The 23,096-nt window shown below is 46.3% G+C and overlaps 3 protein-coding genes across 4 annotated transcripts in view; 2 read left to right on the top strand and 1 right to left on the bottom strand.

The window, feature by feature from the left end:
• FANCM (FA complementation group M) overlaps positions 1–17,874 on the bottom strand; it is a gene marked incomplete at its 5' end in the record, with an annotated part of 71,813 nt that extends 53,939 nt beyond the window's left edge. The window contains 4 exons of the mRNA XM_040557800.1: positions 15,275–15,433; positions 16,410–16,487; positions 17,189–17,361; positions 17,448–17,874. Of these exons, the coding sequence (XP_040413734.1) occupies positions 15,275–15,433; positions 16,410–16,487; positions 17,189–17,361; positions 17,448–17,874 (837 nt within the window). The remainder of the gene's footprint in view (positions 1–15,274; positions 15,434–16,409; positions 16,488–17,188; positions 17,362–17,447) is intronic.
• Positions 54–13,690, top strand: LOC121071267 (heme-binding protein 2-like). 2 transcript variants are annotated; one of them, XM_040559497.1, is made up of 5 exons: positions 54–388; positions 6,155–6,246; positions 7,523–7,664; positions 8,996–9,179; positions 13,462–13,690. In XM_040559497.1, the coding sequence occupies exons 1-5, from the start codon at positions 160–162 to the stop codon at positions 13,478–13,480; spliced, it is 666 nt and encodes a 221-aa protein (XP_040415431.1). In that variant the 5' UTR covers positions 54–159; the 3' UTR covers positions 13,481–13,690. The 2 variants fall into 2 exon arrangements, with proteins under 2 accessions (XP_040415431.1, XP_040415430.1); XM_040559496.1 differs by lacking the exon at positions 13,462–13,690 and adding an exon at positions 9,593–12,322 and having other exon boundaries at positions 56–388.
• A 152-nt stretch (positions 17,875–18,026) lies between the features above and the next one.
• Positions 18,027–22,676, top strand: FKBP3 (FKBP prolyl isomerase 3). The gene is made up of 7 exons (XM_040559926.1): positions 18,027–18,198; positions 18,304–18,405; positions 18,484–18,591; positions 18,723–18,858; positions 19,858–19,925; positions 21,407–21,504; positions 22,440–22,676. The coding sequence occupies exons 1-7, from the start codon at positions 18,091–18,093 to the stop codon at positions 22,492–22,494; spliced, it is 675 nt and encodes a 224-aa protein (XP_040415860.1). The 5' UTR covers positions 18,027–18,090; the 3' UTR covers positions 22,495–22,676.
• Positions 22,677–23,096: the final 420 nt, after the last annotated feature.

Genomic DNA, 23,096 nt, shown 5'->3' with positions numbered 1-23,096 from the left:
CCACACACACACCTGGAGCCCGCCCCCGCCCCGCCCCGCCCAGCCCAGCCCTCATAAAGCGCCGCGCCGGCGGCAGCGCCCGCAGCCCGGCTCGGCTCGGCCCGGTTCTGCACGCCTCGGCTGGGCCCAGCACAGCCCGGTTCGGCTCGGCTCGGCGCGATGGAGACGGGCGGGTGCCGGATGAGCGGCGCGGAGCCGGGCGGCCCGGCCGTGATCACGCTGGAGGAGCTGGACGGCATGGCGGAGGAGAGCCCCGACTCGGCGTACCACAGCAACGGCAGCAGCCTGGAGGAGGAGGCGGCCGAGCGGATGGAGGACGAGGAGCAGGAGCGGCTGCTCAGCTACTGGCAGAGCGTGGGCAGGGGGCACCAGGTGGACGTGCCCCGCGGTAAGAGCCGGCCGGGGGGGGGGGGGGGTGTAAAGGGGTGGCTCTGAACCCCCCCCCTGCGGCCATCCCACAGATAGGGGCGGTTTGGGGCTTTATGCTGGAAGTGGAAGGTTGCAGGGAGTAAACAAATAACGGGACTGACCTTGCCTTTTGACAGTACGGCTTATCTTATTAAGAAGTGGCTTATTTTCAATTTCGAGAGAGACGGGAGAATCCAAAAGGCTGTAGCAGGTCCTGTTGCTCGCAGCAAGCAGCAGAGGGGAAGGGCAGGCTCACCGCAGTCGGGACCGCGACGCCTCAGTGCTGCCCGTGTTCTGAGCAGTACAGATGCTGAGGAGCTCTGCCTCTTGTAAGTCCTCCTCGCAGAGGATGGAAAGCACAAAAGCCTTGCACAGACTGCCTCAGGCACTGTCAAAATGAATTCCCTGATCCTTAAACTCCTCCTAGGTTCCAACACAGCAGAAAGGGAACAGCCTCACTTTCTGCCTCCTTTTCAAGCCACATCTGGAAGTCCCACTTTATCCTTCTAATGTCTTCACAAGGAAGACCAATGACCCTTTGGGTACCAAGAGGAGGCCCAGCAAGCTCAGTCTGAACAGCGTTCACTGGCTTGCCTCCATGGGGGTGTCTGAATGTGCAGCACCAGACACAGTCCTGCCGCTCCAACGCTTGCTCCTGGTCACACTGGTCACAGCATCAAGTCCGGCAGCCTCCTGCCCTGCAGGGGCACAAAGAAAGGGAGTGGGTGACGAGAGAGGGTCCCTGTCTAAGGCATTAATCAAGGCCTGAACACACAGATGTGAAATGCTCCCTTATGAGGAGCTCTGTATAGAAGGAACAAGATTCCTTCCCACAAAATGATGTAGAAGTGTCAAAGCCTTCTTTCACTAAGAGTTATTATGCAGGAGATCAGGTTTGGCAAATCTGTCAAAAGTAGTGTTTTACCACATTGTGGTTGCAATATAATAAAAGGCTTCCTTTGTAGTGTTAGGATAGGTGTTACAAAAATCAAAATGCAAGACTTCCCTCAGTGAAATCAAGATATGTCAAGAGAGGATTGCACCTCAACTAGAAGTAAGAGCTCATCAGCTCTGTATCTATTTACAATCTATTTACAGTGCAGGTTAACCTAATATCCATGTTTTAGTAATCAGTCAGCCTCAGACATCCACAGAGGAAATGCAGATGACATCCTGCGAGGAGAATTCCTTCGTTTCACCAGGGAGCACGCAGGATCTCGTGACTAGTGTGCCCCATCCAAGCAGCTGCTGGCACTGGAGCCCTGGTGCAGGAAAGCACAAGAGCTTTACTTGGCTGTTTGCTGCCACAGGGCTAGCTGTGCACACAGAGCATTTGAGATCCCAGGAACAGCTTGCATATTTCCTATAGTCTAGTGGAAAAGTCTGTGAAATCAGGGCAATGCCCCGCTATGACAATAGTTCTGGGCTGCCACAAGCTTTGACACCTGTCTTGCTCTATGGGGACAATATGTCTCTCAAGAAGATACCTTGCTAGTAGGTTTTGTTAGTACCTTTCAAGAGTAACAGGAGTACTACGAGCCTTCTAAAAACAACAGATTTTGTGAGATTCAAACATTTCTATGACTGGCATAGCGCTTTATCACAATTAACAAGACTGTAATCCTGTAAGCTGACTGTCTGGCCAACAGCAAACCTTGCAACCAAAAGGTAAATGAAAACTAAAAGTATAGGATGGTATAATCTAACCTTCTTGGCTTGAGAACTCCATGTTACCTACCTATGCTCAGCAGAAGTCATACTTCAGCAGTTACTTTAAATTTCTCATTACTAATTTCAATACAAGATTAACAAGCAAGCTTGGGAAGGTTGCTACTCATCAAAATCATCCACTTGCTAACGCATAGTTTCCAAAAGGTGCCCAGTGTACAAAGCAGCACGCTCTGAGGTCGAGTACCCTGGCCCCACATCAAAATCTAGGTCTTGAATTGCACGTGACTTTGCCATCAGTTCAAATATGCTTCCCTTGCTGAGGTTACAGCACGTAAGTGGTAGCATGGCTCTGTTGGTACAGAGGCTGCAGGACAGTTAGAGCCAGGACAGGACTATGCTGTGGCTGTGCTGTCCTGGCCACGCAGCCTCCCCCACCTCGTGCATAGCCTCACAAGCCTGCTTGTGAGCAGCTCCAAGGTGCATGGCATGGGTCTCGTGCTTCTTTTCAGCGTGAAGACTGGTTCCTTGCGGTACAAAGGCTGCCTCCTAAACTCAGAAGCCTGGTGTGCATGCACGCGGTTTGAGGGCACAGCTGATGAGTTCATCCCACTTCAGTGACACAGCGCGTCTGATTAGACACAAATTAAGTTGTGCAACACTTCAAATACTGTTCAATCTTGCTGCTATGTACAAGTCTTGTCAAGCGTGCATTATCTATATAAATTTATTTGTAAAGATTTGCCTCTTTCATAATACCTACCCATAGGCAGGTATACGATTATTTCAAAACTGAAATTTACAATTAGTAGTTTTTAAAACTTAATTAAAGTAAGCCTTTACCTAGATATACTGCTACAGCTCATTATCATCTTGCCTCATTTTTTCACACCAGTATTTAAGTTTGCGAGTTTGGACTGACAGAGGGTATGTACATCAAGCAACTCACTTGCTTTGAGCTGTATAATCTAAATATTGTGCAGACTAAAACATTTATTATCCATGGTATACTGCCATGCCTGACAGGCAGAGATTCATGCACTGAAGAATAAAACTCTGGAACTCTCCTTTGCATTAACACGGGAAAAAAATATCTGACCACATTTATCAGCAAAGGGATCAAAATAGAGCTAACATTTCTAGAGCCTTAAAGTGTTTACTAACTCCTTGGTACTCTGGAATTTCAGTGCTGGAAATCTTATCTACTGTTTTTCTCTTAGCATCCGAAGAGATCAATTGTAAATGTCATTACTTATATTTTAAATTTATTTCCCGGTGACATTTAAAAAAAAAAGTTTAAAATTAACTGAAGTGTATCTTTCTACCCTTTATTAAAAGGATTTTTATACTATTCCAAATAGTCTTAAAGCTAAACCCCCTGCACTGGATGCCAGGAGATGTAGGTTTGATTCCCAGCTCAGCTACAGATTTACGAGTGACCTAGGCTAAGTTAATTCTTCTGCATCTTAATTCTCTCCTCTCAAAGATGAATAATACTGTTCCCTCCCTCCCCCCATCATCCTGTCTTTTCTGCTTAAGACTTTGAAGCGCTTGAAACACAGAAGAGAAGGGATCTTATTTCAGCTGAAATATACAGTCCTTTGGAACGTGTCTGATACACAGCATGAAGTGGCATGGCAGAAATTCACAAACATTTTCAAACACTGTACAGAAAAATCAAGTTTCTAAACCTCCATCACAGTGCACAAATGCTTGCATTACTTCGAGTTTGACATGCAAGGGACCAGCTATTTTGGAAGAGAGGTTCTCCATTGCTAGGACTAGCCTTATAACCAGAGCTTTTAAGCCTTTCTGCTAGGAGCCAACTTATAGGCAGGCTTCTTTATGAACTACAGTTAGAGCAGTTGTTGAGGCAACCGTAGTTGCATCTACACCTAATCCAACTGTATTTAAACTAGAAAAGCATGGGAGAACAGGAGTACAAGAATATGCTAGTACTGAATAGCAAGTATAATACACTTGCTCCTTCTATCCCCTTGAGCTTGGCTGGGAAGCGTGATGACTGCTGTAGACTGGGCCGTTACTTATGTCTGCATCTGGAAATCAAGAATAGGTTCACTATAGAATCTCTTACAAAACGTGAGAATCATTCAAAGAGCTGCGGCACGTTTCAGTTGCATCTCTGTGCTGAGCATGCTTAGAGCTCTTCAACACTATCTTGTATTAATGCTCCCTTCACATCATCTGCTGCCAGAACGCCAGAGCTCAGATCAGAAGTGATGGCATTAGACCATACTTTGGGTCCTTCTTGGTCCAAAGGGCAAGAAGAAAGAAAAGGGCGAACGTGAAAAGCATGCAGAACACGGTGTCCCTGTTAGTCAAATATACTTGGTATGTTCTGTTTAACCTTTACTAGTGCTTTATGGTAAGGACTAATTTGAGAACATTGAACCCCTGTGTTTCTTTCAGTCAGGTGTAATGTCATCTGATGTAAAGAACACAAATTATGAAGCTAGCTTTGCTCTACTCCCACCTTGTGAAGTTGTTTCATTTTTGCAAGATTGTTCACTCAACAGTCTTTTGCCCCTTCCAAACTCAAACAGAAACTTTCATCTGATGTGCCTGGCATCTAATCAGAGACAGCCCGTACGGATAAAAATTCTGCACCAGAAAGAAATAGTGTCAAGATAACACACAAAAAAGATCTTTTCTATTTGCTTTGTTAAAATCACATCCTCTCAAGATACATTTCTTCACTGAAGTACGCATTGAGGAACTGTTTACTCATCTTATACTTCTTTAACTTAATAGGACACTCTTCTTCTCCCTCATTTATAGTTTCAGCGTTTTTAATGGAAATATAAACATCTACTTACACTAGCACACAACTACATGATAATTTAGGGTGTAAGGAGCCTCTGGAGCTCTGTAGTCTAACTCCTTGTTAAAAGCAGAGCTAGTTTCCAAGTTAGGCTTCTACCTGTCAGCTTTGAAGTTGCTCGGGGTCTCATCAAGCTGACACTTTCCCAAGGAGGAGGAAAGTGGTGAGGCCCCTCAACATCTTGGGCCCCTGTCCTGGTGTTTGATCACTGGCACTGTGTTTTTCTTGAAATACCTCATCAGAATTTTCCACGGCAATTCAGGTCACAACTCGGTCCATTTTACATGGCAACTTGGTCTCTCTCTCTATATATACACACACACACTTCTGCGAGGTGGTGGAGAGCACACCCCCGCCTCCCCCTCTCCAGCCAGAGCCCATCGGGTTCCCTCAGCACCCTTCCCTGCCACCTTCTCCCCTCATCATCTCGGACGCCCTCTGCTGAATTACCTCAAGTTCCTCACTGTCATTCCTCTACCACAAAGCCCCAGACCAGGCCCCGTGGGTGAAAGGCAGCCCCAGGAGTCACCTCCCTCACCCTGCTGCCCGCTCCTTGGCCAGCACCCCGGGGCCTTTGCTGAGAAGTCTCCTTCCGACAGTACAAACGAGAGGTCGTGGTCTCTTCTTAATGAAATCAGTTGTTTGCCTTCTATTTTTAAAGTTGTTCTGCCCTGTGAAGTCTTACTAGAAGGGCTTGCATTTAAAAAGAAAAGGCATTGCTGGGTAAATCTAAAGACGCAGAGCTTCAGTGTGCACACGGAGGCTGGAGCATCCACGAGCAGCACTGCAACGTGCGTAGCACCAAAGGCTGGGGCTAGCTATCAGACAAAACGTCTTTTGGAAGTGACAGCTTCCACAGCAGCACCTCCTTGAACCTGTGAGCAAGAGCAGCCGACGCAATTTACTTCTTCATGTGGGTACACATGAATCCAGCGTTGGAAGGGATGCCAGAACTGGCAGTCCTCCTGCACAGAGCCGCACAAGTGGGCATCGACAAAAGCCCTTTCAAGAGACACACGTATAATTGGAATATAGAGGGGGTGGGAGAGCAAGACCTGTTCTGAACAGTACAGAGACCAAAGCCAGTCAGCCATGCCTGCTAATATTGAAAAGCAAACTAAACTTGTTAAAAGCAGAAAGTCCACAGAAGTTTAACTAAGAGAAAGCAGAATGAAACATTTCATTCCTGTTTCTACAGCTTCACAGCTAACTTGGAAATGCGTTATTTTATCGTAGACATGGCAGAGCCAATTCAGCAGCTGACTAGAAATAACAGTCCCCAGGAGAGACAGACCATCCCGTTTACTCTGATCCAGCGCAAAGAAAAGGTACTGGTGTCCTTCCCGTTTCAGCTTCTAACAGTGTTTTCAGTATTCATACCTAGATTTCAAAGCTGTGTTCCTTTATAAAAGTAATTCATCCACCTATAGTACTAAAAATCCTAAGTGGATATACCCCTTACAGCTGGATAACTGCATTTCTTTTTTAACATCTCACTGTTTTTTTCATGTATCTGTGAAGTTTTCTATTTTTGTAAGCTAGAAACTAGCAAGAATGTCAGAAGACAGTCAAGAATGGCAGTCTTGGTGACATTTTTGAATTAATTTAACAAAACCTCATCATATTTTGACATTTGAAATAAAACCCCATTTTCTTCATCTAAACCAATGCACTTGTTTTTTTTTACAATCACATTCATTCAACTGTAGGAAAGAGTACTTGGAGGAGATTGTCATCTGAATTTAAAACCAAACTTGTAGCTTTGTATCATGGGTCATTACAAAGAGAACATCAATTTGCAAATCCATCTCATAGAAACCATCTTATCCTCTAATAAAACCTTCAATGTCCAGCAAATTTTTTACAGTTCAGGAAGTTTGCACACAGGTATCTAACCTTAAATAAATGACAAATAAAGAAATCTTTACTAACCATGTAGGAAGATTTCCCATCCCATTTGTTTTAAACAGATCCATACAATTCAGGTTTATAAATATCACTATTTGATTGAGTGTATTTCATCTGAACAGTTTGGGACTCTATTATCGTTGTAATTAAATGCTCAAAAGCAGTTTCTCTGTAGTGTTGTAGTAACTAAATATTTAATATTGCAAGGTCAAAAGCTATCAGTTCCTTATTTTGAAGAAGAACTACCTGTAGGTCTGCTGAAATAGATTTTGATCCAAGATCATTAGTATATTCCTCCTGGATTTATGTGAGAAAGGACTGACATTTACATGTTCCTTTCAAAATCACTTCACTGACAGTCGAAAAAAGATGCAGTTTTTATTTTATTCGTGTAAGATGCATTCATTGCATTGGTTTTGTTTATCTACTTATTATATGCCAACTTGGACCTTGAAAACAAACTGCATGTGAACTAAGTAGCAAACAAAACACTTAAGGTATGGCTGACGCTGAGAGTTAAAATAACTTCTCGTGCTTGCTATTCTCCTGTTCATAAAGAAATCAACGTCTGTAGGTGCATGTTCTAATCAAAGTACTGAATATTGTATGACTTTTGTTTGCTTGTGGTATTTGTTTTTTTTATTTATTTATTTATTTAACTTAGAACATAAAATTATTATCTGATTGTGTTTGCAGCTTGGAGACCTGCTTTATGAAAAACGTCAGTATGGAAAAGCCAAGTGGGCTTGTATAAAAATGAAAGAAAAACAGTATGAACAGAGCATTTGTCTTGGATTCATGAAGCTTATGAGGTACATTTGTGAGCAGAATTCCTCAGGTAATTAGTACCACAATTCTTCATTACAGTGAAAACATTACATTTATGCACTAGCCCCTCCTAATTAGGAGGATATTTTTATTAGCTGTTTCTGTCTGTATCACCATCTTCCTATAATATGGCCTTTCCAGTATAATCAAAACTAAATGCTGTTCCCTCTACATACTTGCTAGAAGGTTACGTCTGAAGGTACATGATCACTGAACTGACTTCCAGGGGCATCCTGACCACTGTAACCGCTTGGGAACTGGCTCTGGCTATTTTTGTAGACTGTCGGCTATGAATAAGGCTTTTGCTACAGCATTCAGTGGTGTAGTTGTCACAAAAGTACCGCAGTCACCTATTCACAGTTTAACGCCGAGCGCCCGTAGCATTACACTTGCCTCATGTTAGCTCATGATACTCAACTTGTGCATGTCTGAATGGACACCAAAAATTGGCGTGGTTGAAGAGTATTTTCCACAAACATAATCCCATTTTAACTCAAGAACACTGAAAGGATAAAATCCACCACGGCCTTGATAGCTTTTCATTTTTACCATTCTCCAGATGATTAAGAAGTACTATAATAGCCAATGTTTTGTTCTGTAACACCACATGTTGTAATCAAGCCAAGTCTTAATTTCCTTTCCAAGAAACTAAAAACATTCTCTTAAAAGTTTTCCCTTAATCAGGTGTTTCCGCCCACCCTTGAATTCTATTAACATTTTAAATATTGTTTAAAAGTTATTTTGGCTGCAGAACAGCAGTTTTGTTTTCAAACCATATACAGAAGCAGATTTCTCACTCCTAATAATCACTGCTATCTGCACAGTCAAAATCACAAGCTTTATTTACTGCACAAATAAAGCAACATCTTAACGGTAAATCCTGCATGAATTCACAATGCAGCCCCCTTGTCCTGCCTACATTCTTTGCTCCCAAATATTTAAAACATGAGACAAGGGCAGTTCACAAAAACGCAACCCTCTTAAGGTGGAGGTAAGAAGTTACATCAAACCATTCACCATACATAGAGACAGGAGAGCTTGACAACTACCACATTTTAGACACACATGCAAACATGTTTGCATATAGAGGTTTTATATATGTGTATATACACATACACGTACACGCAGACAGATACATACAAATTGCAAGGCACAATAAAATGTTACTTCCCACTTGGAATACAGAAATCCATTTTCTGAAGTATGCTGAATTCCTTCTAATAATGACAAATCTTTCTTCTCAGTGGTACTCACTTTATATAATTCAGTATGGGTTCAGAAATCAAGTACGGTATGAAGACCTCCTTTTGCACTTTCTAAAAGTCATGTTTGTCTCCTCAGGGCTGTACCTGGGGATAACAATACCCATTGTGACCATAGTACACACGAATGAATCTCAATCGGAGATGACGCAGTCGGTGACAGTAGCGTACTACCTGCCCGAAGTGCTGCAGGACCAGCCACCTCATCCCTTTGACTCTGACATAATCATTGAAGAATGGCCGTCTACTATTGTTTATAGTAGGTAAGAAACATTTTCATTTTTTTCTAGTAAAAATGTAAAAAGAAGCAGTTTTCAACGTAGGCATGCTGCATATATTAAACCAACCTCTAAAACCTAACAAACTCAAAACATGATTTTCAGTACCTGTTGAAAGCTGACTGCTTTATGAAACTAGCGTATTCAGAAAATAATGCATATGTAAATATAAGATACAACAGCATCCCAAAACACACTATATTCTGTATCGCGGGCAACAAACTATCTAACACGTCACTGAAAATGCTAACTTAAGAACAAACTGTTACCTGTTTGAGACCAACCACAGTCAGGCAGTGCCATTTGTGAATCATGACTGAGTTTAGAACAGAAGGCACATCTAGGCTCGGGAAAAACTGGATTTTAAAAAGAACTTGATATGAAGTTGATTGTTACAGGAGCTTCAGAGGAATCACCAATGAAGACTCTATAATGAGAGAAATAAACCTGTTGGCGGAAATTCTGGAGAGCCCAGAGTTATGTTTGCAGGATACGTTCATCATTGCAGGATATACAAACCCAGCTGCTGCTAATCGACACAATGAGATCTGGTTCCTCCAGAGACCATAGCTGCCCGTTTCTGATGCTTGTCTGTTACAAGAATCAGCTCTGATTTACTGGCAGAATTTTACATGTGAATTGTGTGAGATTAGATGTCAAACCCTCAAGGAAATACAAAAATGTGGCTTTTAGCCAGCTTAGCAAGGCAATCACTCCAACTTAATAAGCAAACAGAGCTAACATGTGAAACCAGTTCTAAATAATTCTTGTGGAGATTTTAGCACTATAAAAATGAGAAAAATTACTTCACCTTATCTTCCCCCTTTCTCCCCAAGATAAGGGAGGCAGAGCCCTTCCCCCTCACCCACTTATTAGCATTTCTGGTCTGTTGGGGCTTGGGACCGTCCTAATGGAGCTCCTGCAGCCCCTGTCCTGGCTTGCTCTGGGCACCTAGGGCTGCACCAGCTACAGAAAGGCACTGCTGGGGCTTTCGATGGGACATGCATTAAAACCAATTCACACGTGCAGACTATGCTTCAGAAAAAAGAATGTTCGGGTCTTTATTTCTGAAGAGAATTACCAGATTTAGACCACTGGGATTAAACCAAGGATCAAGACTAGGCCAATGCTGACGGGTTTTGTCCTTATCTCTGGTGGAGCAGAGATTCTCAATGCTTAATGCATTACCTCACCAAGCACTCAACCAAAGTACTTTAGACCTTGAGAAGAGACCAAGGCAGCAGAACAGTGCTTAGGCTCACTGACATTTTGGTAGAAAAGTTACAGCTCACCTTAATCACCCACTCGCAGTAATCCCATGACTAAACGTGTCATTCCCAAATAGAAAGCAGTTAATTTCAGCTCCAGCTTTCTGAACACTTTCATCTTAAATCTTTGCTGAATGTTAAAAACACTACTGCTGAAGTAATCTGTTCACTACTTTTTACATTCTTACAGCAGTGCTACACTGCCGAAGTTAGAAATGCTACCAGTATTTCACGAAGCACAGAACCACATAAACTAAACGTACGGCCCCTGACGCTCACCTGGCCCAGCCCTCTGCTGGAAGGGCCAGCGCCGATGGGGCTGCTCAGGGCCTCGTGCAGCCCGGCGTACAGCACCTCCTGGGACGAGGATCCCATAGCCCCTCTGGGCCCTGTTCCAGTATTTGACCACCCTCACTGTGAGAATTTCTCTTCCTAATTCCTAACTTTCCGTGCTGCAGCTTGTTTCCTTTGCCTTTACCCACGTGGTGATTCTCGGAGCAGCCTGCTCATGCAGCGCACTGGGACTTGAAGCCCAGCCCGCACAGCTCTAACGCGCCGGCTCTGAGCAGCACGCAGGCTTTGCTACGTACCACAGTTAGGGAGCACCCAACGCACTTTGGAATCGAGTTAGCAAACAGGTTTGCTCTCAGAAATCCCTTCCATGTCTCCCCTTAGAGATACGATAGTAGAGTTTAATCTTAATCTAAGTGAATGACTTTTTGTATGAAATTTAATGGAGTATATCCCCAGAGTCACATATCAACTACAACGTTCGGGCTTTAAGTTGAGCTTTTGCGTTCTCCAGTTGCAACACACAACGCAACAACCAGAGCCGCTGTCTGAGCGCTTATGGTCGTGTTCGTTAATCGGCAAACAGAGGGCGTTTATGCAGTACTGCTGAATAAACGTACAGGGCCCAAGACCTTTACGCCTCCTGCTTCCGCAGGGCTCTGACTTCACGCTAACCCAGGAACGTGCAGCAGGGTCCTGGGGGGCGGCTGGGAGCTGCTGGTCGCGCTTCAGCGGGACCACGGCGCCCTCCGGTGGCTGCTGCCTGCAGAGACGGGGGAGATGCACGTGGGGGAGATGCGTGAAGAGAGAAAGGCCTTGCCTTGAACCGACAGCGCTGGGGGGCCAGTCCTCACCCCCTCCTCAATCTCTGGTTTCCCCAGCTGTTCGGACAGCCTGCCCCAGCCCAGCACAGACAGGTGTACTGCCACAAACAGACTGTGCTTAGAGTGCGTGGGAGGGCGGGGGCAGTTGGAGGGGCAAAACCTCAGAAAAGCTGTGGGTTTGGGGTCCTCCTCGTTCCAGCCAGAGAGGCACCGAGCCCGGAGTGCACTCCGAGCTGCCCGGTGACAGTACGAGCGCTTGTGCCAGTGGCGGCCCCAGCTGGGGGCACTGTTTGATGAGCCAGGTTAAACGCACGTCCAAGCATCTCTTACCCGACAGGATGAGGTGGTGAAGATGCCTCTCGTATCTTTTACTGCTCTCAGCTTGTTCAAGGTACAGGATCACAACCGGGGGATAAAAATCCGACTTGCTTTTCAATATGTGGAATTGTGTCCTGTTTCAGTACCCCTAACGTTAGGGACCAGCTAGAGTAGGCATTTCAGCTTTGCCTTTTATTGTTAACATCTCGCATTGTTGGAACTGCCAGCCAGTATTAAAGTGGAAGATAAAAAAATAATGGAAAATAAGAAAAACTTTTCTAAAGCTGACTTGCACTGAAGGTCCAGAGAAGCATTAATGACAGGTTTTGTTTTGCCCACTCCTCCTTTCCCCCTCCCCCCCACCCCAATTTTTAGGTAGGGGCAAGTAAAAACAGATTCTCAACTCTCACAAGATTTTACATGAAATGAAAGAGGCTTCTGCAATTTGATTGCTTTTGCTGGTTATAGAAATTATTTTACTACAAACATAAAACGTCTACTGGAAGCAGTTCAATTCTCTCACCAGAAAGTATCAGTTTTTAAATGTAAAATTATGTACAAAGTCTATTGAAAAACTGTTTGCTATATGGTATGTCTCTTTCCATAGAGAATCTTCACCTAAATACTTCTGCAGCTCAGTTACTTGTGGGTTTGTAATAGAAACACGCTTGTTACTAAAGCATAAACCCAAGGTATTTCTCGGAATGTGCTGATACCCTAAGCACAGCAAGCGCTCAGTGTTGTTTTATGTGAAACTGTGACTTCCAGATAGTACCTATTTTGACTTACGTTAGGCTGCTTCTGCTGCTGAGAAAGAACCAACTAATCTGAAGTTTGAGGATACACTTTATGGCTATGGAACACAACCAGCTTCTGCAAACAGCCCTCACAAAGTACTGCGTTTTGTCATTGACACAATAAAGTTTGCCTAATAGTTACGCCCATGAATGCCAAGGAAATGTTACGGTTACTGAAATAGATCATTTTAGAAAGTTCGAAAACCTGATGTCAAACATAATTACCTAACTTCTGTTATTGGAAGAGGTATTTTATTACCCACCTGTGGCTCTGCTTTGTAAGCCATTAATTAAAGGATTTTCCATTTTTAATTTGAAGTATTTGATTTCTACTATTCAAAAGAGATAATAAAGCAGAACTCAAACATGCTTTGGAAGATTAAATGCTGTAGCCTTAACAGATAAACATTGTCCTGCATACTGTGTATTTTTCAAACAAGCATTAGTGCCTAAAAAGTTTATTCCAGTTACTGTGATACTCAGGTCCTTGCTTATTGTATGTATGCAAATATAAGTATAAATATAATTTTTCTGGCATTGCTGAGTTGTGCAGCTTTACACTGCCCTTTATTTTCACTTAAATGTTGTCTTGTTTACTGTTACTGTTTGTCAAAATTAAAGATAATGATTTTATTGTGCAAAGAGTATATTTGGGTTTCACTTTTTGTATCATATAAGAAATTATTTCTATTTGTTAACATTTACTTCAGAATTCTGTGTTTCGTGATCTCTCTATTTCTATTTTTCTTCTGAATGGAAACAACAGAAGTCCGAAGGTACTGTTCTGATTTTACAGTAGACATTTAAGCCCTGAATTTGCCACGGTTGCTGTAAGACCCAAAAGACTTAAATAACTCTCACAAAACGTACATCTTTGAAACAAACACACAAAAAGCCCATACACGCGGAGCTACGCATCTATATGCCGTAGCCAGCAGTCTGCTGGCGAGCTCATTCCCCATTGCAGAAGCCACCTGCAGCCGCCTTTTGTAACTACCCAGCGTCGCCTCCCACGGCTCCTAGGGCAGCCGCAGGCTGGGGTAGCAGCGGTTTCAGAACCAGCTGCAGAGCAGCAGTACCAATGCAGCGTAACGCACCTATGTGGGTTCTCCTCCTAAATCCTGACGCCGTTCAGAACGGACTCCACGACCGACTCTTTTGGGGGGCTGAAAGGACCACACAACCAACACGTGCTTGTCGCACCTCGGGGGCTGCCCTCACGGGACTGATCTCGAGGTGCTGGGGAGCCAAAGCGCAGGGACCACCTCAGGGACGCGGCCGAGGCCCTTGGCCTCCCGCAGCCTACCAGGGCCACCCGAGGCCCGGCCCTCCTGAGGCCTGGCAGCCCGCGCCGCTCTGGAAGGAGGCTGCAGAAGAGCCACCACCGTCCTTCTGCCACCACCGTCCCTCCGCTGCCTGGGCCAGCGCTGTGCGTGCCAGAGGTCCCTTCTCATCAGAGCACCAATACAAGGGCAAACAGCAGATCAAAGAAAGGAAATGGAAACCACCGAAGCCACGCTGACAGCCATCGGTCGATTGAAGTTAGCGAAGGTCTGTCTGTACTCCTCAGTTACCCCAGATCAGCCAAACCCACGCTTATTGCAGCTTACATCTAAAGCCAAACACCTCAAATTACATCACTGAGACCAACGCGAGCATCCATATTCATTCACAAATCTATCTTAAAGTTCCTTCTAGCCTGTCACTGGAACTTCTTCAGTTAAACACACTCCCATGCCATTCGTTTGAAAACAGCAGATCTAAAAAAGCCAACTTAATTTAGGAAATCAACGTGCAAATTTGCCTTTCATGGTCTTCACTACAGCAAAATCATTAAACTTTAACCAAAAACATACTCTAAGGCCAACAGTTGGATATCAACTGACTCCATTTATTTTTATGTCTCTTACTAAAAAGCAAACATACATTTTGAACTTATCAAAATGGTATCTTATATAATACTACTTGCCTACTACTGCCCTGTATTTGGATATTACCTACTGGTTAAGAACAAACAAACAAGATGTTCTGCATTTCCCACCGCCAGCTTCTCTCTCCCCAAACTCCCCCGCCAAAAAACAAAACCAAATAAGCCCACACAAGGGGAACAAAGCACACTTACAGAAGGGTTGAAGCTCTAAAGACCGTTGTTAATCAGATAAAATGTTTGAGTCGATATACAATTTTCAGAAGGCTGGCAATAACCTAGCCAACACAAGCATGGCTCTTCTTATCCTCCCAATAAATACTAAATTCCAGCCAAAGTAAGAAGCCCTCAGTTCATGTCTCATGCCAATTTGCAAGGACTCCTGAAGGAGGATGAGAACACTAATTCAGAGCTGCTTAGGCTGTTCCAAGCTAGCAGGTGTCAGTGGTGCAAAGCGAAGCAGCAGCTATTGTAGTTGACGCTACAGGCAAAGTTAACTACATAGGAAGTTATTACTGTTATAAGTTACTGCTAGTCTAGGCAGCGATGTTCAAATCGGAAGGTGGGTGTGTATATATGTGTATACACACACACACACATAAATGGACAGTGTCACTGAATGTATATGTAACGATAAAGAAATGAAACAACTCACCTGGATGTAGGCGTTCTGAACTTCTATCAGTTCTTCACCAAGTGGAACGACGATTTTTTCCACTTGTCGCTCATGAGAATAAGGTTGAATTTCCGGAGAATCTTCAGTACATAGCTCTATCTGAGCAATGAGCAAGTTGGAGATAACCTGCTGCACAGCCTGTTTGAAAACCCCCAAAAAAGAACCATATTGCTTGTTAACACGCCAATGATGAAATGAACGTCACAGGAAAGTAACTATTTTAACATATTTTATGTAACATATTTTAACAGCCCTTGAATATAATACGAAGGAAAACGTACTTAGTATCTACAAATGAAAAACTGAAGACTCTCCACTTAAAGATCGTAAGTAGCATACAAAGAACCAACGCAGTGAGCTCATGAATGCAAAACTGCACGAGGGCTGCAGCGACAGAACTCTCCCTTCAGGCCTGGGCGCAGCCAGGAAGCCAACACACTAATAACGCTGCAACAGCTGAGACCTCCAGCAGCTACGGGACACGGCAGGGTGGCAATGGCACCAAGTCTACACACCATGGGCACTGTGGCAGAGCCACAGCCCCTGCCACGCACCACCCCACAAGAGGAACACGCACTTTAGGTCATGCTGATTAGCACAAAGAGAGGCTTAGAATACTTGAGTTTAAAAAGGTTTTCTCCATTTACCTCCTCTTTAACAATAAGCTTTACGAGCACTACACGACTCTCTTGACAAAAGTAAAGCCTAATATCTTGAAAAGCTCCATAAAATAATTAAACAACATCGCTTTTCCTTAAACTGAATTTGGACGTCCATCTGCCTTAGACTGAAAACCTCAGCTGTACTTATATCTACCCAATAAACCACACTGAATAGAATACAAAAGCCATTTTGCATTAAGAGTGTGCTCTTTTTGGTTCAGGTAGGTCTGTATTCTAAAAAAAAATATTTCCTTTGAGAAAGGACAGGAAATAAATAACATAGTCTATAGCAACAAAAAGGCAAACACTGAACAACTAACGGATTGTGAAGTGATTCAGTTTTTACCCGGAATTCTCCTAGGCTTCAATATCCTGCACGGTATTCCGACTGTTATCAACCACAGCTTCTACTGAAACTTTATTATTCAACCCATGAAAGTAATTTCACTTGCCTTTGTGTCACTGCCTGGTGTAGCACTGAGGGCCAAGATCCGAAACTGATTTGTGTATTTGCTTAGTTCCTTGACAACCTAGGAATTGGTAAGTTTCATGTTAACATTCTCAAAGGAGATTACTTGCTTATGCAAAGTATGCTGACAAAAATACCTACTACATAGAAAAAGCTCAACAAAGCATCCTAAAAAGAATATATCTAAACTCAAATGGAAGCCAGAAAGTGTTCAGTTTATAAAGACTTTATCCATGAACGTGTAATCTCGATTAAGTGTATTACACTAATCCCACTCAGCGGAGCAACCTTGGTAAATCATTAAATGATTTTTCAGTTGATTTAACAAAACGATTAACAGTACAGTAACCCAAGTGAGCTCCCCCACGTTTTTCTGACACAGCACATCCCTCCTCTTCAGATCTATTCAAACTTGGCACAGAAGCGCCAGAGGACAGCTGCGAACAGGAACACACCTGAAAAGCACACTGACTTTTTTATGGCTTCAGTTGAGAAAATATTTGGAAACAAAAAAGTTACAGTTTTGTTCAGACATTAATAATACTCCCATCTCACCTTGTCAAGTTTTAATGTAGGTTGAATTAAAAGCAATGCGCAGATGGCATAGAGCACTGCTTGATTTCTGCTCATCTTGCAGGCCAAGTGAAGGAACTAAAGGAAAATCTCTGCGCAGCAACAGCCACGCTTTACGGAGAACGTAAGTGAATTTGGGGGGGTTCTGTAGCCACAGATCAGCAGCAGGGCTCGGGCCTTCGGCGTTACCTGGCAGTAGGCGTGATTCCCGAGCGCTTTGTGGGCTTCGTCGATGACCAGGCACTTGATGTCGCCAGAAGGGCAGCTCCCGCGGGAGAGGTCGTTCACCATTACCTGAGGCGTGAGGAAGAAGACCCTCTTGGCGGCCCACAGGTCCCGCCGGCTGAGGGCCTGGGTTCCCCCTGCAAGGGAAGGCGGTGGCGTTACCGAGCCCTGCCAGCCCCGAGCCGAGCCCGAGCCGCGGCAGCCCCTGCCCAGCGGCACCCACCCGTCATCTCAGCCATGTGCCGGGCCGGGATGCCCATGAGGCGGGCGCAGGCCTCCATCTGCTGGGCCACCAGCGGCTTGGTGGGGGCGAGGAAGAGCACCTTGCCCGAGGGGAACCAGCGGTAGAAGTTGTACATGACGACGGCGGCCACGAAGGTCTTGCCGAGCCCGGTGGGCAGGCAGAGCAGCGTGTTGGCCAGCAGGGCAGCGCGGGCCATGCGCAGCTGGTAGCCGCGCACCGGCAGGTTCGTGGGGTAGATCCACAGCGCGCCCGCCGCCGCGCTGAACCCGGCGGCCGACGGGGCCGGGGCCGGGGCCGGAGCCGGGGCCGGGGCCGGGTCCGCCGCCGCCGCGGCCGCCGCCAGCAGCAGGTCGTCGGCCTCCTCCTCGGCCTCCGCCTCGGCCGCCGCCTCGGCCGCCGCCGCCCCCCCGGGCTCCGGCTCGGCCGCCGCCGCCTTCCCGGCGGGCAGCCGCCAGGCCCGGGGCAGCAGCCCCTGCCGCCCGCCGCTCATCCCGCCGCCCGCCGCCCGCCGCCCATCGCCGCGCCGCCGCTCCGAGGGGCCCGCGGGAGGCGCGGGGCGGCCCCGGGGCGGTGCCGGTGCCGGGGCGGGGCGGGCGCTGCGCGGGGCGGGCGCTGCGGGAAGATGGCGGCGGCGGCGCCGGCGCAGCCCTGGAGCGCGGAGGAGCTGCGGAGCGAGGCGCTGCCCAAGAAGGACATCATCAAGTTCCTGCAGCAGCACGCGGCGCAGGCGGTACGGGCGGCGGCGGGGCCGCCATCGCACGGCCCCCCCCCGGTCCCCTTCTCCCGGCCCGGCCCGGCCCGGCCCGGCCCCGCCGCTCACGGCCGTGTCTTGCAGTTCCTGGCCGAGCACCGGCTGCTGGGGCAGGTGAAGAACGTGGCCAAGACGGCGAACAAGGAGCAGCTGATCGCGGCCTACACGCAGCTCTTCCACACGCAGGTGGGGCCGGGGGTGGCGGCGGGGCCGGGCCGGGCCGTACCGGGCCGGGCCGGGCCCTGACGCCGCCGCCCCCCGCAGCGCTTTCGGGGCACGGACGGCGCGGAGCCGGCGGCGGAGCAGGCGAAGCCGGCCAAGGCGGAGGAGGCCAAGGAGAGAGCGGCGAAGCCCGAGGAGGCCCGGGAGGAGGTCGGTGCCGGGGGGTGGGCGGGGGCCGGCCCGGCCCGGCTCGGCTCAGCAGCCCCGCACCGCTGCGGCACAGCCGGGCCGGGCCGGGCCGGGCTCCTGCAGCAGCCCTAACTGCGTGCCCGTGAACCCAGGGGCCGCCGAAGTACACCAAGTCCGTTCTGAAGAAGGGCGACAAAACCAACTTCCCGAAGAAGGGAGACACCGTGCACTGCTGGTACACGGGGAAGCTCCAGGACGGAACAGTCTTCGATACCAACGTTCAAACAGGTGAGGCCGTGTGCGTGCTGAGCGCTGGGCTTTTGCTCCAGACACTCAGGGGAGAGCAGCTGGATTCATCCAGCAGTCGTGGTCGGCCTGGCCTGACTCCAGAAGCACGGCTTTTGCTGTCACCTCGCTGCCGGGCCGTCCCTGCACCTACTGCGGTCAGATTTTCCATGAGGGAAGGCAGGGCGTTATTTTAGGGCTGGTGGCTGCAACGTGACACTGCCGCATCTTACCAGGCCTCGAGTTTCGCATTCTCCAGGCCACGAATAATACGAAATGCGAGGACTCAATAAGCCCAGAAATTACTTAGGAGGAAGGACGGGTGCTGCTCAGGGAGATGTCCTTATCTACGGAACTCGGGCACCAGCAATGAGTTGGTTTCCCTAAATATACGCTAATTGGTGTATTTCTGTAATAAGCCCCCAAGTGTGGAGGCGCTGGAGCGACAGTGGTTTGAAGTAGTCTCTTCTACAATATTTACTGCAGAGAAGTATGTTAGTAATTCTCTGACTTTTTAATCAGAGAATTCATGCATACGAAGTCTGAACTGCTAGAAACTGTCTTCCAGCAGCGGTGTTCAATACCGAGAGGAACAGCAGGGCTGTCATTCACATACTGTCTGTCATTCATCCTACTTGTTTTAAAATCCTTCTACAGCATTGAAAGCAAAATTGGTGCCCTAATGACTTTCATTTGTTTGTTTGATTCAGTAATACATTTGTGACCTCTGAAATCTCATCATTCTGAAATTACTCTTATAGGTTCAATGGATCCGTATCTGAAAGATGTTTGTCAGCTTTAGCTCCTGGTGCAATGTGATCATTTGATAATGCTTTTGGTGCACAGCACTAAATTTTTCCCCTAAATACCTGTTAGCGTGCTAAAAGTAATATAATAAGAGTAGGTATCTATGTAAAGCGTGATCATAACAGTAAGTTTCAACAGAAGTGTGGTGTGTGTTGGAGTGATGTTAAAGCAAATGAAAATGCTACTTTCTTTCAGGTTCAAAGAAGAAAAAAGCTGCCAAGCCTTTAAGTTTCAAAGTTGGCATAGGAAAAGTTATCAGAGGCGTAAGTAAATCACTAATGACTCCCTCAGAATCCAAAAAGAGTTTTCAGTCTGCAGGGTTTATGACTGCAATGCAGGTTTCGAGCTGTTGTTTCTTGACGAGGTAAAAAGGCACGTTGGAAGCTTTTACGTCAGCAGGATATAGTATTTATTCGTTATGGATGCATCCATCCATCTGCAGCGTCACTGTTCTCATTAAGTGGTGTGTAGTTTAACGACTGCATGTTCCCCGGGACACGTACAGCCTCTTGCTGTCTCTGCGTCATGCTCTGCACAATAGGCAAGATTATCGGGTTCCCGGGGCTCTGTGCTGGATGCATTGTGTGCTTTAGTCAGTCAGAAGATGGGGTTTTGTCAGCATCTCTTTTTATTTGCCTCAGTGCTCCCTCATCTGTAGTTTAGTTCATCCATTAACTGAGCTGTATGCTGAAAACCCAAATTCTAGTTCCATCGTGTACCGAACTGAGCTGCAGTTCTGGTGCTGTAATTCCTCTGCTGTATCCAGCACTGACTGTTAGGGTAACGGAGGCAGAATCTGCGTGAGGGGAATACCCAGGCAGACTAAAAGCACCAAGTAGAAGAGTTCAGTGTTCTGCGTATCCACCTGCTTGTGTAAATCTTAAAGTCACAGAAACTGGTGTAAACTTGGCCTGTCGGGGAGATACCAGCGTATGCACAAAGCACATGTGGTGCTCGACTCCATCTCGCTGCTGCTGCTGAGCGCGTGGTGATATTTATCGGTGGCTGCCTGCACAAGATAGTACAAGAAGGATCTTATGCCTACCTGACTTGTTTCTATATAGTCATGCACATGCCCCTCCGTGCTGCTGCTACGTAGAAAGGCAGCCTTATGGGCGCCACTGCGCGGGGGAGAATGGCCTTGGGCACGTGGCCAGTACTGCAGAAGTCGTTGCCTGGGTTCTTCTTTAGTATCGTGGCTCAACGCTCCTGTGTTTTGTGTGGGTGCCAGATAGGCTCCTCAGGCAGTCACAAGACGGGCGTAGCAGCTGTTGGTTGTGAGGTGTTGATACGATGCTAAACTGATCAGCAGCTTGGGGCAGTGTGAGTGGGAGTCTTGAAGAGGGACAAGCACTGAAGTAAAATTAGGCGTTGGGTCAGCCTTAAATAAGCACTAATCCACTTCGTAGTGAATGTGCTCTGAAACTGGATGCTTACATTGAAACAAGCACGTTGATTTCATCCCTTCAGCAGGGGCTGTACGACGTAAAAGCGTGAACCTCAGCTGTGGTGTATGGTCCAGGCTAGTGCGAGAGCAGGGAACATCAGCTAAGGGTAAATGTTTCCTCACGTGGAAAGAGTGGAACTGCCCCAGTGTACACCTTGGGCTGGACGAACGTGCCCAAACGAATTATGTGTTATTGCACAGGTCTTCGCAGGGACAAGGTGAAAAAAGCATCTAAAAGGTTTGGTTTTTTAGTGCTTGAAGACTTTGGTTTTATGTTTGTCTTTGTTTTGTTTTTAGTGGGATGAAGCTCTCCTGACGATGAGTAAAGGAGAGAAGGCTCAACTGGAAATTGAACCTGAGTGGGCGTACGGCAAGAAAGGGCAGCCTGATGCGAAGTATCCTTTCACAACCGACTACTGACTGCCGTCTTAAGTGACGTGGAAACCCTCGGCAGAACGATGCGCTTTGCAGACAGGGATAAAATGGGGAAGCATTCGCTCGCTGCTTATAGCAGGCTTAGAGTGTTAAAGAACGTAGTAAGTGTAGTGAGCTGATGGAGCCAACTGCCCCTTGGGAAGAAAACCTCCTGTACAGACAACTGCATACCAGCTGATAGAGAAGGTAACTGGCTATTGTTTCCTGCCTTGTTTTTATTGTAGCTGCTTCTGAATGCTTACTCCTGCAGCACAAACGGAGATGCTAACAAGTGTAGTTGTGAGGTGACAGGCAAAGTTATCTGCTGCTACTGAATAAAAAGCAGTTGAAGCTTGTCTGGAAGCAGCAGTTCTGGGAAACCATTGAAGGAGCGGTCCTACAGAACACTTTCTTACCAACCCTTCCTGGCGTTTATTAGGAAGAAGGAAAAGGATTATTCTCTCTTCCTCTAACCTTACATCCTGATAATTTAAAGTGTTGTCTAAGTGTCTAAAACAACCTCCCACCCCCCCCCAAAAAAAAACCAAACACAAAAACCACCTTTCTCCCCACTGTAGTACACCTTCAGACAATCTAACCTCTCAGGGGAAGACGAGTGACTTTGTCCCCAAAACAGAGCCAGCACTCAGGCAGTTAAGGTAAAACTCGGCTGTTCATCTTAAGAGGAATTGGAACAACGAGCAGTGTGCTTTAATAAAGGTGGATCTGCAGAGCTGGTTCTGAACGCTTTGTGAGCACTCGTGCTGATCAGCAGCAGTGGCTCCATACCTAATCCACTACGTTAACATAGGTCAGGGAAACGCACGGAGCAGGTGGTAAATCACTTAGCATGACTTTATAAACACAGCTGTGTAGTGTTTTTCTTTTTTAAAGCTTCCTTAACGTGTGCCAACAGGATTCCACCCAATGCAAAACTTTTCTTTGAAGTGGAATTGGTGGATATTGAATGACGTGGAGATTTTCTTTGCTGCTGGGAATCCATTTGAGCAAGAAAGCTTCTGACAGCTGCAGTTTTGCTCTCGTAACTTCAGGATATAACTACAACTGTGGCCTTGTATTGAAATCAAGTTTGTTCCCCCCCAACTGCTGTACAGTAACATACCACTAAAGAAAACATTGTTTATACTTGCAACTGATTTTACTTTTGTGTACGCTTACCTTAAAACTATTTAGTATGGGGGGAATGGGGTGCATGAGTCGCAAGTAAAACTGCTGAAGGAGGAGGAGACCCATCCTGAACTGCCATGACTGGTTTTATCGATCCTTCTAATGCCCAGGAATATTTTACTGGAGTGTATTTACCTCGGTACCACGCTCAAGTCAACGCAATGTGTTTCTCTTTCAGCTTTATCCTTTGTGCAGCTGTTAGGTTTTACAACAGCACTCACCAAGGGCATTAGTTCATCTAAAATAGTAGAGGGGAAGAGGAAGGTGACTCTCTAAGTAACGCTATACATAATTCTTAAATATACATTAGATTTCTCCTTTAAATACACTTTGAAGTGTCAGGCACGATACCAGCCCCTTCCTAAAAGAGAACTATGTCTGCCTC

Source organism: Cygnus olor, chromosome 5 (assembly GCF_009769625.2).
Source record: "Cygnus olor isolate bCygOlo1 chromosome 5, bCygOlo1.pri.v2, whole genome shotgun sequence".
NCBI classification, from domain to species: Eukaryota; Metazoa; Chordata; class Aves; order Anseriformes; family Anatidae; genus Cygnus; species Cygnus olor.
The sequence above is the reverse complement of the archived record's forward strand: the minus strand, read 5'-3'. Positions and strand labels throughout refer to the sequence as shown.

Bases quoted from the DNA above. Each gene is read 5' to 3' on its own strand.
- LOC121071267 (XM_040559496.1), top strand. From the start codon at position 160: ATGGAGACGGGCGGGTGCCGGATGAGCGGCGCGGAGCCGGGCGGCCCG. The intron at 389-6,154 runs GTAAGAGCCGGC...ATTTTATCGTAG, and splicing joins CCAGGTGGACGTGCCCCGCG to ACATGGCAGAGCCAATTCAG. The intron at 9,180-9,592 runs GTAAGAAACATT...TGATTGTTACAG, and splicing joins TCTACTATTGTTTATAGTAG to GAGCTTCAGAGGAATCACCA.
- FKBP3 (XM_040559926.1), top strand. From the start codon at position 18,091: ATGGCGGCGGCGGCGCCGGCGCAGCCCTGGAGCGCGGAGGAGCTGCGG. The intron at 18,592-18,722 runs GTCGGTGCCGGG...CCGTGAACCCAG, and splicing joins CCGAGGAGGCCCGGGAGGAG to GGGCCGCCGAAGTACACCAA. The intron at 18,859-19,857 runs GTGAGGCCGTGT...ACTTTCTTTCAG, and splicing joins CGATACCAACGTTCAAACAG to GTTCAAAGAAGAAAAAAGCT.